The 17,520-nt window shown below is 36.0% G+C and overlaps 1 protein-coding gene across 1 annotated transcript; it reads right to left on the bottom strand.

Annotated features, from left to right (window-relative positions):
* Positions 1-5,482: 5,482 nt before the first annotated feature.
* On the bottom strand, positions 5,483-6,439 carry LOC125168325 (olfactory receptor 4F3/4F16/4F29-like). Its single transcript, XM_047863371.1, has one exon. It carries the CDS (start codon positions 6,419-6,421, stop codon positions 5,483-5,485), a length of 939 nt encoding a protein of 312 aa, XP_047719327.1. The 5' UTR covers positions 6,422-6,439.
* Between the last annotated feature and the right edge of the window lie 11,081 nt (positions 6,440-17,520).

Here is a 17,520-nt window from a genome sequence, read left to right as displayed (position 1 = left end):
CAAATGCTTTTTCTGCATCGATTGACAGGATTATATCCTTTCTTATCCTTTCGTCTATTAATATGATGTATCATATTGATTGATTTGCAAATATTGAGCCAGTCCTACAGCCCAGGAATTAATCCCACTTGATTGTGGTGAATAATTCTTTTGGTATATTGTTGAATTCAATTTGCTAGGTCCTTGTTGAGAATTTTTATATCCATGTTCATCAGGGTCATTGGCCTGTAATTCTCCTTTTTTGTCTCTGCCTGGTTTGGGAATCAAGGTAATGCTGGCTTCATAGAATGAGTCTGGAAGCTCTCCTTCTGTTTCTATTTTTTGGAATAGCTTGAGAAGGATAGGTATTAACTCTGCTTTAAATGTCTGGTAGAATTCCCCTGGGAAGCCATCTGTCCCAGGACTCTTATTTCTTGGCAGATTTTTAATAACAGATTCAATTTCTTCACTGGTTATGGGTCTGTTCAAATTTTCTATTTCTTGTCATTTGAATTTTGGTAGTGTGTGAGGATGTCTAGGAATTTGTCCATCTCCTCCAGGTTGTCCAGTTTGTTGGCATATAATTTTTCATAGTATTTTCTGATAATTGTTTGTGTTTCTGTGGTGTTAGTTGTGGTATGTCCTCTTTCATTTGTGATTTTATCTATTTGGATCCTTTCTCTTTTCTTTTTGAGAAGTCTGGCTAGGTTTCATCAATTTTGTTTATTGTTTTCAAAAACCAGCTCTTAGTTTCATTGATCTGTTCTACTGTTTTTTTGGATTCTATATTGTTTATTCCTGCTCTAATCTTTATTATTTCTCTGCTTCTGCTGGCCTTGGGGTTTCTTTGCTGTTCTGCTTCTAGTTCCCTTATGTGTGCTGTTAGATTTTGTACTTGGGACTTTTCTTGTTTCTTGAGATAGGCCTGGATTACAATGTATTTTCCTCTTAGGACTGCCTTTGCTGCATCCCAAAGGGTTTGGACTGTCATGTTTTCATTTTCATTTGCTTCCATATATTTTTTAATTTCTTCTTAAATTGCCTGGTTGACCCATTCATTCTTTAGTGGAATGTTCTTTAAACTCCATGCATTCGGAGGCTTTCTAAATTTTTTCTTGTGGTTGATTTCAAGTTTGATAGCATTGTGATCAGAAAATATGCATGGTATGATCTCAATTCTTTTATATTTATTGAGGGTTTTGTGACCCAGTATGTGATCTATCTTGGAGAATGTTCCAGGTGCACTCAAAAAGAATGTGTATTCTGCTGCTTTTGGATGAAAAGTTCTGAATATATCTGTCAAGTCAATCTAATCAAGTATATCATTCAAGGCCATTGTTTCTTTATTGATTTTTCCCCCAAATGATCTGTCCATTGATGTAAGTGGAGTAATTAAAGTTCCCTGCAATTACAGTATTCCTATCAATAAGATTGCTCATGTTTGTGATTAATTGATTTACGTATTTTGGTTCTTTCAAGTTGGGAGCAGAAACATTTACAATTGTTAACTCTTCTTGATGGATAGACCCTATAATTATGATATAATGCTCTTCTTCATCTCTTGTTACAGACTTTAGTTTAAAATATAGTTTGTCTGATGTAAGTATGGCTACTCCAGCTTTCTTTTGACTTTGATAGAATGACTATTATCAAAAAGTCAAAGCAAGTGTTGGTGAGGATGGGGAAAGAAAGGGAGCACTTGTGCAATGTTGGTAAGAATGTAACACAGTATAATCACTAGGAAAATAGTATGGAGGTCCCTCAAAAAAAATTAAAAATAGAACTACCATGTGATCCAGCAAATCCAACTCCTGAATATATATCCAAATGAAATGAAAATCACTATCTCAAAAAGTTACTGCGCTCCCATGTCCATTACAGCACTATTAACAATAGACAAGATATGGAAGCAACCTAAGTTCATTAACACATGAGTGGATAAATACACACACACACACACACACACACACACACACACACACAATGTATTATTATTCAGCCTTTAAAGAGAAGTAAATCCTGCCATTTATGATAACACAGATGAGCCTGGTGGGGGAGGTGCATTATGCTAAGTGAATTAAACCAGACATAGAAAGACAAATACTTTGCAATTTCATTTATATACAGAGTCTAAAAAAGTAAATAATAGAGTACCAGAGAATAGGATGGTTGTTACTAAGGGCTGGGATGTAAGATAAAGGGGAGATGTTAGTGAAAGAGTACAAGCTTTCAGTTACTAGATGAATAAGTTCTATAGACTTATGTACAGCATGATGAACACAGTTAATAATAATGTATATTTGGGGGCGCCTGGGTGGCTCAGTCAGTTAAGTGACTGACTTCGGCTCAGGTTATCATCTCACAGTTCATGAGTTTAAGCCCTGCATCAAGCTCTGTGCTGACAGCTCAGAGCCTAGGCTTCAGATTCTGTGTCTCCCTCTCTCTCTGACCATAGCCTGCTTGTGCTCTCTCTCTCTCTCTCTCAAAAACAAATAAACATTAAAAAAATTTTACCTAATAATAATGTATATTTTACATAAAAATAATGTAAGAGAGTAGATTTCCAGTGTTCTCACATAAAAAGGAAAGGGTTAACTAGGTGAAGTGATGAATATGTTAATTGATTGAGGTAATCATTTCACATTACATACAAAACATCATATTGTACAACCTAATATGTACACTTTTATTTGTCATCATACCTTAATACAGTTGGGAAAAAGAAAGAAAGAAATCCCTGTCTGCTAACTGTTAAAATATAAACAGCTTTTATTTTGATACCTACTAATGTGATGCAGAAACCACCTCAAACAACCTTATACTACTTTCTTTCATATTAACTAAGAAGAGGAAGTTTTGTGTGTGCCTGAAAGAGCTTTACTTGAAGCCTGGTGTTCAAGTTTTTTTCTTTATGTCCTTGTTCAGGTATAGAAGGAGCCTAATGCTATAGAATCAGTAAGCAGTTTACCATGTTAAGGTCATTTTCAGCTTTCAATCAAATAGTTGTTAAAATTGGCTCATCCTCTGCCTGGACTACTGCAAACTGTCTGTTTCTATTAGGCTGAAGGAACCCCAAGAGGTGTCTACTCAGGCTTCAGTAAGAATACTGAAATAACATGACTCTATCATGGGCTAACTATCTCCAAGGAGTAGATGGTGCAATGCCCTCCACTCATGCAGAATTTCGTTTGAATACAAGGGAGTTATAAAGTCATTTTATCGTATAAATTACCTCTGAGTTTCAGCCCCTTTGTGTTTTTTTAAAGTTTATTTATTTAGAGAGAGAGAGAGAGAGAGCACCCACATAAGTGAACAGGGGAGGGGCAGAGAGAGAGGGAGAGAGAGAATCCCAAGTAGCTCTGCACTGCCAGTGCAGAGGCCAATGCAGGGCTCAAACCCACAAAATGTGAGATCATGACCTGAGCTGAAGTCAGACGCTTAACCAACTGGGTCATCCAGGCGCCCCCAGTCCCTTTGATATGCATCTAGTAAATAGGTGGATATTTTAATGACAGATTTAAATGACAGAACACAATTGCATTGTATTTTACTGAATTGATGCATGTTTTGTATTTGTTATTTTGTGTTATTAAGTAGAAAGAGAAAAGATATGTTCAGATTTTAGAAGAACAGATAAGAGAGACCCACCAACTTTGAAGTGTGGTGATTAAGAGCAGGGATACTAGAGCAGAAGCTGTGTGGATTTGCAACCAAGCTTCGCCACTTACCACCTCTGTGTCTCTGGGCTAGTTAGTGTATCTTTCTGTGCTTCAGGTACATCTCCTATAAATAAGAATAATCATATTACCTACCTGATTGCTGAGAGAATTAAATGAATTGGTATATATTAACAGCTTCAGATAGTACCTGCCACATAAATGTTCAATAAATGTTGGTAAAGGTAGAGGTGGTGACAGGTGGACAAAAACAATGAATGGGCTTTAAAAAAGCTAGTAAGAAAGGTGTTGGATGAGTAGGAGCTATGGCAGTCTCTACCAGGCTTGTAAATGACACAGTTAAGGGCAAGCAAAGTGATAATAAATCTGTACTGAATTTTATTTGGAGTGAATGCACATCTAAGTTTCCATTTGTCAAATAGAAAGGCATGTGATATTATGTGATCCTTTGATCACATAATATTTATAAGGCTGATCTTCAAAGGAGCACCCTAAGAGGTCACCAGGAGAAAGAGAAGTATAAACAAAGTTTATCAAGAGGAAGAGGAAAAAGGAACAGTTATACACAAACAACAATCATCACCCAAAGGCTAATTTTGCTAAAAAGAAATATCTCTCACTTGGTTAAGCTAATGTCTTAGCCCATAATTGTCCTGATAAATATATATTTTACAAACGAATGAACAATTTTAAATAAGTCCAAAATAACATCAGAAGAAAAGTGAATATAGAAGAATGAAATAACTTCCTAAATGAAGTCTGAAGCCTGAATACAATACTGTATGTTAAGTAACTGGAATTAAAATAACTTTTTTAAAATTAGGTAAACTGAGAAAAAAAAGAAGTCTGAAATCTGTTAGTGGCTTAAGAAGATAGATTCATCATGAAGATCTACCAAAAATTGCTAAATAACTGGGATATGAGTACACATGTGGCATTTTTAAAGAATCTTTAAAATAAGTAGGCATTAATACAACTTTATCATAGTTTGTGTTCATTATCTTGATCTTGGTAATAACTTCACAGTATATATGTATATCAAATTACTATATTGTATACTTTAAATATATACAATTCTATTTGAAGATTTCAGTTATTCCTCAATAAAGTTAGGAAGGGAACTGTGGAGATCTGATTCTCACCTTAGATCTATCACTTAACAAAAGTTGGAACAAATTATCTCAAATTCCAGTTCCAAAATTTCATAATTCCATACATAATCAACAGCTCTAGGTAACCAAAGGAATGGGGTAATAGGAAGCAGATACCTTAGAGGAAAAAAAATCAAACCAATTGGTATTATGGCAGTTTGGTAGATAGTTTGAGGAAAGGACATTAACCAGTTCAAAGCAAGGAAAGTATCACAGTGAAAAGGAATAACATGTTAATTTCCAACACTAAATCATTGAACACATTCTCTGTTTGGCACCTTTTGAGGGATAAAACTGTTGGAAGTGGTGGATTAAGGTGATAGCTTTGGTTTGAGACATTTTCCGCAGTAATTAAAGAATGAATAGGAAGAATTTCTTACTTTATCCCCTCCCCCCCCACAATATAAATCAAGATAAAAATGCTTACTACACAGTTTTTATAAATATTAAATAATTACTATAAAGCATCCAGCACAGGAGGGCCTGAAACACAGAAGTGCCAATGTTAGTTCCCTTTATCATAATTAATTCAGGTGCTGGTGATACACAGAGACATGGTAAATGCTTAAATGTAACCTAGTACATAAAGTTAATAGAGATCTAAAACTTCAATTACTCTATTTTTTTCTGTTGTCATTGAGTGTGTAGGTAAAATTTTTTTAACCTTTAGAGTACTTAGGACATCCTCCTGTAACTCACAAGCTGATGACAGAGTTTCTTCATTGCTGCCTTCATCTCCTTGTTCCTGAATGTGTAGATGACTGGATTCAGAAAAGGTGTGAGAACTGCATCAAAGATGGCAAGAAATTTGTCCAAGTGTGATGAGGGGAAGGGCCAGGTGTAGAAGAAGATTAATGGCCCAAAGAATAAAACCACCACAGTGACATGAGCTGACAAAGTAGAGAGGGCCTTGGATAACCCACCTGAAGAGTGTTTCCAAACTGTGACCAGAATGATGATGTAAGAAATAATCAGTATAAAGAAAGAACCCACAGAGATGAGTCCACTATTGGCTGTGACCATGAACTCCAGCCTATTGGTGTCTGTGCAGGCAAGTTTAATGAGCTGAGGAAGGTCACAATAAAAGCTGTCCAATACATTAGGACCACAGAAAGGCAAGTCTACAACAAAAGCCAATTGGGCCACTGAGTGGATGAGGCCAAGGACCCAGGCTGCAGCCAAAATCAAAATGCACATTCGTGGGCTCATAATGGTCAGGTAGTGGAGAGGCTTACATATAGCAACATATCTGTCAAAGGCCATGGCAATGAGCAGCACCATTTCTGTTCCCCCAATAGCATGAATAAAGAAGATCTGAGATATACAACCCCCAAAAGAGATGGCTTTGCGTTTTCTGAAGAGGTCATAAATCATTTTGGGGGCTGCAATAGAGCAAACGCCCACATCAAGAAAGGAGAGATTGGCCAGCAGGAAGTACATGGGAGAGTGCAAGTTAGGTTCAGTACTCACAGAGAACACAATGAGGAGATTTCCCATTAGGCTTGCCATGTAGAACACAGAGGAAAAGAAGAAAAGAAGAAGCTGGATCTCCCATGAATTAGAGAGTCCCAGGAACACAAACTCATATACCACAGATTGGTTGGCTCCATCCATTGCCTCTGCAAACAGAGATGACACTAATTTTACCTGGAAAAAAAAGTAAAGAGAAAATAAACTTTGTGGGGAGTCACTGACTGCATGAATTTCATATCGTAAAGAAAAAACATTGCCTTATTTTACACAGCCAAAACATGTCTAATGTAACCCCTTAAACTATAGTTGCATAAAATAGGTAGTAACTCATTGCTACAAAGCACGGCTTCTAACTCCCTAGTCTCCTTAACTTCCCTAGGTTTTGGTAAGAGAAGATTAAGCAAAACCTTCTGCTAAATCCTATGGGTCATGAGTGGCAGGCCAGGAATGCCTAGAATAACATAAAAGAAGAAGGAAGAAATGGAAGCTAACTCATTGATTTCTCCCTCAGTGTGTTACTCCTGCCCATGGAGTCCCCCAAAATTCAGGCGACTTATGATGATCTTCATGTTCCTCACCCCTTTGATTACCTTCCATATGCAATGCTATCAGTCTCATTACTACTCTCTTATGTTTGGCCTCATGCTATTGCATTTTACCAAATCATGTTCACCTTTTCCCCTCCAAGAGAAAAGATCATGTAGAAACCCTAAAGGTATCCAGCTGTTGTTGCACAGCTCATGGAGTGGAAGTGATCACAGGGTTTGAGCTATAAGACCATATGATAAAGTAAGGACAAGCCAAGAGGTGTCTTTCCTGCAGAATCTAAACATGGTTGAAGTAATACAATGTAGCAAAAAAAATGCTATGTGATTGGTATTTGTAGATAATTGTCCATTCCATATTCACTTTTCATGGTTCATGGAAGGGCAAAAAGAACACAGCACTTGGAATCAGAACTGTGATTAGATCCTAGCCCTAAACTACAGGAACTTAAATTTTTTCTCCCATCCCTTCTACAACTTGACTCACTTCTTGAACTCAGTTTCACCATCTGTAAAATAAAGTGGCTGAGGTGAGTGATAGTAAGTAATTTTTTCAAGTCTAACATTTCTATGAGTTTATAATAACAGTGCCTCCTCAGTACGTAATGAAGCTCACCATAATGATGGTATTCTTTGCATTGGACTACTACCATATTCACCTATTTCCTCGTCTACAGTTGGTTATAAGTCCCATATCCCATAGAAATCCCTCTCCTCATATCTCCCTCTTCTCTAATTCCTTTTGTACTACTTACATGACTCAATTAGCTTATTATTGTTAAGTTTTCTATATGATTTATTGTGCCCTTTCTCATAATCATCTGTAATCGATCAACATTTACTAGATGTCTGCTAAGCACAAAGCGTTGTTACAGGACACTGTGGACCTACTGAAATGTTAAAATACCCACTACCCCTTAATGCTTTTACATTTCAGCACATATACAAAAATATAAACAATATTTAAAGACATACTATATTTAAAAATGTCTAATAAGTAGTATGATCATAAAATTTGTAAAGCAAAGAAGATACCCAGAGTGCCAGAGCGATCAGGGCTTTCTTCAGAAAGAAACCAAGACCTCTGTTGCATTTTAAGATGTGGATATAATTTATTTGAATATACAACTTCATAGATGAGCTTAAAGAATTTTTGTAATACCTAATATAATCAAGAAATACAATCAGGATAATATGTATAATTAAGAAATATTGGCGCACCTAAGTGGCTCAGTCAGTAAAGTGTCCAACTCTTGACCTTGGCTCTGGTGGTCACGATCTCACAGTTCATGAGATAGAGCCCTGCATTAATAGCTCATGGCCAGCTTGGGATTATTTCTCTCTCTGTCTCTCTGTCTCTCTCTCTCTGTCTCTCTCTCTCCCTCTTACTCTCTCAAAATAAATAAATAAACTTTAAAAAAAAAGAACTGTCTCCTAGGCTGTAGCAGTGTTTGATGAGCTATTTATGGAAATAATGATAATCAAAACAAAAAAGTGACCACCATGTACAAAACACCACAATAACTTCTTTAAATACATGTTGTTTGATATATACAGAAACCACAAAAGTTGGTATTATTAGCTTCTTTTGCAAAGAAGCAAATCCAAACCAAGAGAGGGAAAGCAACAGATTACAACAATAAATGATAGAGCTGATATTGATTCTCCGATCTGCCTCTCAACCAGTATATAGAGAAGACTACTCTTTTCTCATTACTTTCTGATTATATGACACACCTTAGTCACTTTCTGGATGCCCCATGTTGCACTTTCAGCATCCTAGCCAGATCTAAGTGAAAGAAAATGAAGTTTTGTCCTCAAGTGTTCACAAACATTTGAGTTTCTTAAACTACTTCTCACACATCTATAATCCATCCAGGGTATTTAAAGAACCACGGTAGGAGAAGGAAAATCCATATGATACCTGCATCTCAGAGCATTCTGGCTGAGTTCCCAGACCAATATTTTCTCAATCCACATGAACTCCTTTAGCTTCCCATAGAAGAGACTCAGCTCTCGCAACTCTCTAATTAACAGAGAAAACAAAGGTGCTCTATCTCCATGTCAACAAATGAAATAAAGCCCAGAACTAAACCAAGTCAGATTTTATTCCCTCTTACAAGACCATCTCCTAATGGTTGAAAATCCCTTTTTTGGTTCTCTAACTGGGACAGCAATGGAGGGGGAAAAAGTAACTTCAGTTTCTGACTGCATGTCCTTTCTCTTCTCATTTGTATTGGTTCTTGCTCATTAAGCTCAACTGAAGCTGCTTCTGTTGTACAAGATAACATATTATTGATCTCTATACAAAACAATCCTGTCATCAGAATCATCTATTCAATGCTGGCCTTTGGGGACTTCAACATTCTACACCAGTATTCCTTAACTGTTGCTGTGTTTGTCACCCACCCACTCATTTAAAGACCTAACATGTGACTGTTTCCAAAGAGTTAAGCATATCCAACTTTCCCTGGTTGAAACTAGCATTACTTCATGCACAGGTAGCTATAAAAATGTTATTATCTTCAGAGATATGGGTAATTGGCACACAGGAGAATACCGACCAAATGACACTGCAGTGGCTTGGGATCACCAGTATGAGTTCATTTATTCACGGGAATTGTCATTCAGAATCCTGGCCAACCATCAGAGGAAGCTATTAATAAGTCACCAAAGAGGAAAAAGATAAATAAATAAATAAATAAATAAATAAATCGCCATTTCTTCACTTAATTGGAGATATTTATTTCATACATAAGGTTAAAGAAGGATCTCCAACAAACATGTGAATATACACTGTCTTATATTTATATTAAAATCAACTCTGCTAAAGAACCCTGATACTTAAAACAGGAACCTTCATAGAAATTCCCAGGATAGTGTGTGTGTGTGTGTGTTAATTATTTGTAAATTCATTCTTCTGCTCTATAATCAAAAGCTACCATATCCATAACATAAACCGTTTATGTGTAGATTCTATTACATGATCTACAACTTCACATTAAAAATAATACTTTTAAGTCAGAAAAAACTATACTACAGGCACCTGGGTAGTTCAGTCAGTTAAGTGTCTGACTTCCACTCAGGTCATGATCTCGTGGTTGGTGAGTTCAAGCCATGTGTCGGGCTCTGTGCGGACAGCTCAGAGCCTGGAGCCTGCTTCGGATTCTGTGTCTCCTTCTCCCTCTGTTCCTCCCCCCACCTTTCTCTCTCTCTCTCTGTCTCTCTCTCCCTCTCACTGTATCAAAAATAAATAAATGTTAAAAAAATGTTTGATATTTGTAATTGTACAAGATTGGGGAGAATGTTCATCAATAGAAGAGTAGCTAAATAAATTGTGGAACATCCATAAAACAGAATATTATGAAGCCACAATAAAAGACTGGGGACATTCTACCTGTGGGGATATAAAATGCCTTCAAACAGCAAGGTGCAAGATAGTGGGTTTAGTAGGAAACTGTTAATGTTCAAACCAAGGAAGAGGGGATGAGAGATAATACCTTATATTAGTACTTACAAGTGAATACAAAAGAAAAAGGTGAATTTTCTTAACTCTAGCAAGAGGAAGTAGCTATCTGAATAACCTTATCTAATTTTTGGATATAAATTTCCTATTCAAGAATTTTTATTTAAAAAATAAGAAGAGGGACACCTAGGTGGCTCAGTCAGGCATCCAACTTCAGCTTGAGTCATGATCTCGGGGTTCGTGAGTTCGAGCCCCCTATTAGGCTCTGTGCTGACAGCTCAGAGCCTGGTGCCTGCTTCAGATTCTGTGTCTCCCTCTCTCTCTGCCCCTCTCCCACTCATGCTGTCTGTCTCTCTCTCAAAAATAAACACTAAATTTTTTAATTTGCTTTAAAAAACAAAGTTTATTTTATTAAATCATTCCCTCTAACCAGCTCTAGAGGCATTACTATTTTATTTTCACGTTTCCTCTAAACCTCTAATAGATAGTAGAGGCTGGGAGGAGACCAGAAAAGTCTGTGAGATTTAAGACTAATTTTAAAGCAGGAAACACTTAGACCAAAAAAATATATATATCTACAATAAAAGAATTAAAATAAAAACACAGGAATGTCAATTTTCCCAAAGTAAATCCCTAAATATAATGTGATCTCAATACAGTTATCATCAAAACTTTTTTCAGGAGCTAGATAAATTATCAATTTCATTTGAAAGACCAAATGAACAAGGATAGTTAGGTAATCTTGAAAGGGGAAATCATGGGAAGGAGGAGGAGGAAGAACTCTCTAACAGATATTAAAATATATTAAAAGCCTTTGTAAATAAAAACTGTAGGAATAAACAGATAGATTAATGGGACCAAATAGAAAATACGGACATCCCCAACTGCAAATTGGAAATTCAGTATTCAATAAAGATGGCCTCTCAAATCAATGGAAAATATATGGACTTTTGTTTCAAGTTTTTATTTAAATTCTAGTTGGTTAACATATAGTGTAATATTGGTTTCAGGTGTAAAATTTAGTGACTCATCACTTACATATAACAACCAGTACTCATCACAACTGCCTTCCTTAATATTCATCACCCATTTAGCTCATCTCCTGCCCACCTCCTCTCCAGCAATCCTCAATTTGTTCCCTATAGTTAATAGTCTCTTATAGTTTGCCTCCCTATCTTTTTTTCTTCTTTCTTCTTTTGTGTTCACCTGTTGTTGCCTAAATTCCATACTGACTTATTTCCTGACTGACTTATTTCACTTAACATAATACACTTTAACTTCATCCACATCATTTCAAATAGAAAGATTTCATTCTTTTTGATTGCTGAGTAATATTCCATTACACACACACACACACACACACACACACACCACATATTCTTTATCCATTCACCAGTCGATGAACATTTGGGCTCTTTCCAACTATTGTTGATAATGCTGCTATAAACATCAAGGTGCATATACCCCCTTTGAATCAGTATTTTTGTATCCTTTGGCTAACTACCTCGTAGTGCATTTGCTGAATAGTAGGGAACTTCTATTTTTAACTTTTTGAGGAACTTCCATACTGTTTTCCGGAGTGGCTGCACCAGTTTGTATTCCCACCAGCAGTGTAAGAGGGTTCCCCTTTCTCTGCCTTCTCACCAATATCTGTTGTTTCCTGTGTTGTTAATTTTAGCCATTTGGACAGGTGTGAGGTGATATCTCATGGTTTTGATTTGTATTTCCCTGATGATGAATGATGTTGAGCATCTTTTCATGTGTTTGTTAGCCGTCTGGATGTCTTCTTTGGAAATGCATCTATTCATGTCTTCTGCCCATTTCTTCACTGGATGATTGGGGCTTTGGGTGTTGAGTTTGATAAGTTCTCTATAGATTTTGTTTACTAACCCTTTATCAGCTATGTCATTTGCAAATATCTTCTCCCATTCTGTAGGTTGCCTTTTCACTTTGTTGTTTCCTTCACCGTGCAGAAGCTTTCTATCTTGATGAAGTCCCAATAGTTCATTTTTGCTTTTGTATCCTTTGCCTATGGAGACAGATCCAGAAAAATATTTCTAAGATTGATGTCCAAGAGATTATTACCAATTTTTTAGGACTTTAATAGTTTCAGATCTCACATTTAGGGCTTTAATCCATTTTGTACATTTAGGTACAATGTAAAATGGTCCAGTTTCATTCTTTTGTGTGTAGCTGTCCAGTTTTTCCCCACACCATTTATTCAAAAGACTGTCTTTTCGCCATTCTATATTTTTTTCCTCCTTTGTCATAGATTATTTGACCATATAATGTATGAGTTTATTCTTGGGCTTTCAATTTTGTTCCATTCATCTATATGTCTATGTTTGTTCCAGCACCATACTGTTTTGATTACTACAGCTTTGTAGTGTATCTTGAAATCTGGAATTGTGATACCTCCAGCTTTGTTCCTCTTTCTCAGGATTGTTTTGACTATTCAGGATCTTTTGTGGTTTCATACAAATTTTAGGACCTTTTTGTTCTGCTGAGAAGAGTACTATTGATATTTTGATAGAGATTTCATTGAATTTGTAGATTGTTTTGGGTAGTATGGCCATTTCAACATTAATTTTTCCAATACATGAGCATGGCATATTTTTCCATTAGTTTGTATCATCTCTGATCTCTTTCATCAGTGTCTTATAAGTTTCCAGAATACAGGTCTTTTACCTCTTTGGCTAAATTTATTCTTAGGTATTTTAGCCTTTCTGATGCAATTGTAAATGGGATTTTTTTCTTAATTTCCCTTTCTACTATTTCATTAGTAGTGCCTAGAAATGCAACAGGATTTTGTATATTGATTCTGAAAAATAAAAAATAGACCTGAAATGAAACTTTCACTAAGTGGAATGCACAGCAGATTAAATATTTAAAAAGATATTATCAGTGAACTTAGTGACATAGCAATGAAATTATCCAAATGGAGCACAGAGCATAAAATAAGTGAAAAAGAAAATTCAGAGCATCAGGAACCTGTGAGGCTATATCAAGGAGCCTAACATACATGTAGTTGGATGCCTAGAGGAAAAGTAAGGGAATGGGACAGAAAAAGTAATGCTTGAAATTTTTCCACGTTTTGTACAAACTATAATCAAACCTAAGTTTACCTAACTCCAAGCAGGATAAAAATAAAGAAAATTCAGCCCAAACAGAGCATAATAAAATTGCTGATAACCAGTGATAAAGAAAAAAATTTTGAAGACCCAAAGAAAAATTCACATCACATACAGAAAACAAAGAATTAAAGCAGATTTCTAATGAGAAACTATGTAAGCCAGAAGACAATGGAGAGACATCTTAAAAGTACAATAAAGAAAGACAAATATGACAAATAAAAATATTTACACAACAAAAATGTCTTTCAAAACTGAAGTCAAAATAAAGACATGTTCAGACAAAGCTGAGAGGATTAAAATTTTAAAACAAAAAATAATAATGAGCTACAATGATTATAGCATATGTAGGTATAAAATGTATGGCAACAGTACAAGGGATGACTGTTGTAAAGTTATTACACTATATGAGAAGTGGTCTAGTATTATTTGAAATGTGAGTATTATGAGCTAAAGAGGTTTATTGTAAATCCTAAAGCAAACACTAAAAATAATGATATATAGCTAATAAGACAATAGTGAAGGGATGGAATTCTTAATTAAAATTGAAACTTGAACATTAAAATTGAAAACTCAATTTCATACTAATTGTTTTAATAATAAAGGACTTAATTCCTTAGGAACATAACAATACTAAATGTGTATGCCCTGAACACAGACTTTCAAAATACATGAACCAAAACCAAAAGCCAAAGGATAAATAGGTGAATCCAAAATTATACTTATAAATTATAATGCTAGAACAAGTAGATGAAAAATCGGGAAATATATAGAAGACCTGAAGAACACTATTAATCTAATTGATATTGATAGAGTATTCCACCAATAACAGCAGAATGTACATTCTTTGAATGAAATATCATAAAAAATAAACCATATCCTGGACTGTAAACCGTGTCTAAATAATGTCAGATGACTGAGATCCATGCAAAGCGTGTTCTTTGATAACAATGAAAATATGTAAGAAATTAATAACAGAAAAATATCTGTAAAATCTCCAATGTGTTTACAATAAGGAACCTACTTTTAAATATGGGGCGCCTGGGCGGCTCAGTCAGTTAAGCGTCCAACTTCGGCTCAAGTCATGATCTCACAGTTTGTGGGTATGAGCCCCGCATCCAGGTCTGTGCAGACAGCTCAGAGCCTGGAGCCTGCTTTGGATTCTGTGTCTCCCTCTTCCCCTCTCTCTCACTGTCCCTTCCCTGCTCGTGCTCTGTCTATCAAAAATAAACAAACATTTTTTAAAAAAATTTTTTAAAAAGAAAGAAATGTGCAAAAGACGCAAATAGACACGTTTCCAAAGAAGACATCCAGATGGCTAACAGACACCTGAAAAGATGCTCAACATCACTCATCATCAGGAAAATACAAATCATAACTACAGTGAGATATCACCTTACATCTATCCAAATGGCTAAAATTATCAACACAGGAAACAACAGATGTTGGCAAAAAGTCAGAGAAAGGGGAACCCTTTTACACTGCTGATGGGAATGCAAACTGGAGCAGCCACTCTAGAAAACAGTATGGAGTTTCCCCAAAAAGTTAAAAATAGAAATAGCCTATTATTCAGCAATTGCACTACTAGGTGGTTACCCAAAGGATACAAAAATACTCTTCAAAGGGGCACATGTACCTTGATGTTTATAGCAGCATTTTCAACACTAGCCAAATTATGGAAAGAGTCCAAATGTCTATCAACTGATATATACAGGGAAATATTATTCAGCCATTAAAAAAAATGAAATTTTGCCATTTGCAATGATGTGGATGGAGCTAGAGAGTATTATGCTAAGCAAAATAAGCCATTTCGACAAGATAAATATCATAGGGTTTCACTCAGATGTGGAATTTAAGAAACAAAACAAATGAGCAAAGAGGAAAAAGAAAGGTAAACCGAAAAACAGACTCTTAATGTTTATTTACTTTGAGAGAGTGTGCACGCATGCATAGGGGAGGAGCAGAGAGGTGGGAAAAGAGAGAATCCCAAGCAGGCCCACACTCAGCACAGAGCCTAATGTGGGGCTCAATCTCACAATCGTGAGATCATGACCTGAGCCGAAATCAGGAATCAGACACTTAACCAACTGAGCCATGAAGCCGTTCCAAACAGACTCATAACTATAGAGAACAAACTGAGGGTTACTGGAGGGGAGCATTACTGGGGACATGAGTGGGAGAATGGGTTACATGGTTGATGGGTATTAAGGAGGGCACTTTTGATGAGCACTGAGTGTTGTATGTAAGTAATGAATCACTTACTTCTACACCAGAAACTAGTATTGCACTGTATGTTAACTAGCTAGAATTTAAATTAAACCTTAAAAAGAAGATGAACAAACTGTGGCTCAAAATAGATATCTCAAGGAATTTGTGATGCAGATCAAGCCTTGCTAACTTACAGGGAAATTTATAGCACTAAATATTTATATTTGAAAAAGAAAAAGTTCTTGAAAAAATCATTGAATCATTTAAGCGTCATGAATAATTTAAGTAATTGAAATTACCAATGTCAAGAATGAAAATTACCAATCTCAACATCACTGAAGATCCTACAGGCTTTAGAAGAATAGGGAATATTATGGACAACTCTATGCCAGGGAACTCAACCATTTAGATGAAATAGACAAAATGTTTGAAAGAGAAAGACAAACCAAGAAACAGACTCAACTACAGATAACAAACAGATGGTTACCACAGGGGGGGAGTGGTTTGGAATGGGTGAAATAGATGATGAGGATTAAAGGATACACAGAGTAATATATAAAATTGTTGAATCACTATATTGTACACCTGAAACTAATTTAACTCTGTATGTTAACTATACTGGAATTAAAATTAAAAACTTAATATAAGAAGTATCTGAGGGGCAGACACCTGGGTGGCTCAGTCAGTTGGGCATCTGACTCTCGATCTCAGGTCATGGTCCCATGGTTTGTGAGATCAAGCATCTCTTGGGGCTCTGTGCTGACAGTGAGGAACCTGCCTAAGATTCTCTCTCTCCCTCTCTCTCTGCCACTCCCCCACTTACATTGCTCATTCTCTCTCTCAAAATAAATAAACTTAAAAAAAGTTTGAAAGATTCAAAACTACCAAGTCTCACTCAAGAAGAAATAATCTGAGTGACCTTCTATTTACTAAAAAAACTTGAATTTGTAGTAAAGAAAAAAGAAACTCCCACAAAAAAGAATCAAGGCCCCAATGGCATCACTGTTAAACTCCACCAAGTACTTAATGAAGAAATAATGCATAAATTTGCTGCACAGATTTCTCAGAAAATGAAAAAGGAAACATGTCCCAATCCATTCTGTAGAGCTAGCATTACTTTGACACCAAAACCAAAAACATTTTTTTAAAAGGACAGACTCCCATGAACACAGAAGCAGAATTATTAATAAAATACTAGCAGAGCAAATACAAAAGTATATCAAAGCAAATACATCATGATCAAATGGTTTTATTCCCAAATCAAAGATGATTCAATAATCAGTGTCATTCACTGTATCAAAACTAGAAAAGAAAAATCATTTTTATCCTCACAATAGATGCAGAAAAATAATTTGACCGAATGCAACACATTTTCTTAACAAAAACTCAGCAAACCAGGTGGCCTAAATTGTAAAGAGGTATAACGCTATTGAGCTTGAGACTTATTAATAAAGGAAATTTTGCATATATATTTATTTAAATGAAAATGAAAACATTTAATTCAGTGTATAAATCTTTAAACAAAATCCTCCCCACTACCCAAGAATATGGGCACTCTTTGACCAGTAATTACATATCTAAGATCTTATTCTAAGAAAATAATAAAAAAAAGTGCACAGGGTGCCTCGATGGCTCGGTCGGTTAAGCATCTGACTTTGGCTCAGGTCGTGATCTCACAATTCATGAGTTTGAGCCCCACATCAGGCTCTGTGCAAACAGCTCAGAGCCTGGAGTCTGCTTCGGATTTTGTGTCTCCCTCTTTCTCTGCCCCTCCCCCACTCACGTTCTGTCTCTCTCCTTCAAAAATAAATAAACATTAAAAAAAAGTGCACAGGGGCACCTGGGTGGCTCAGTTGGTTAAGCGGCCAACTTTGGCTCAGGTCATGATCT

This window comes from Prionailurus viverrinus, chromosome B3 (genome assembly GCF_022837055.1).
Source record: "Prionailurus viverrinus isolate Anna chromosome B3, UM_Priviv_1.0, whole genome shotgun sequence".
Taxonomy (NCBI): Eukaryota; Metazoa; Chordata; class Mammalia; order Carnivora; family Felidae; genus Prionailurus; species Prionailurus viverrinus.
The sequence above is the reverse complement of the archived record's forward strand: the minus strand, read 5'-3'. Positions and strand labels throughout refer to the sequence as shown.

Excerpts from the sequence above, each read along its gene's own strand:
- LOC125168325 (XM_047863371.1), bottom strand. The coding sequence starts at position 6,421 with ATGGATGGAGCCAACCAATCTGTGGTATATGAGTTTGTGTTCCTGGGA.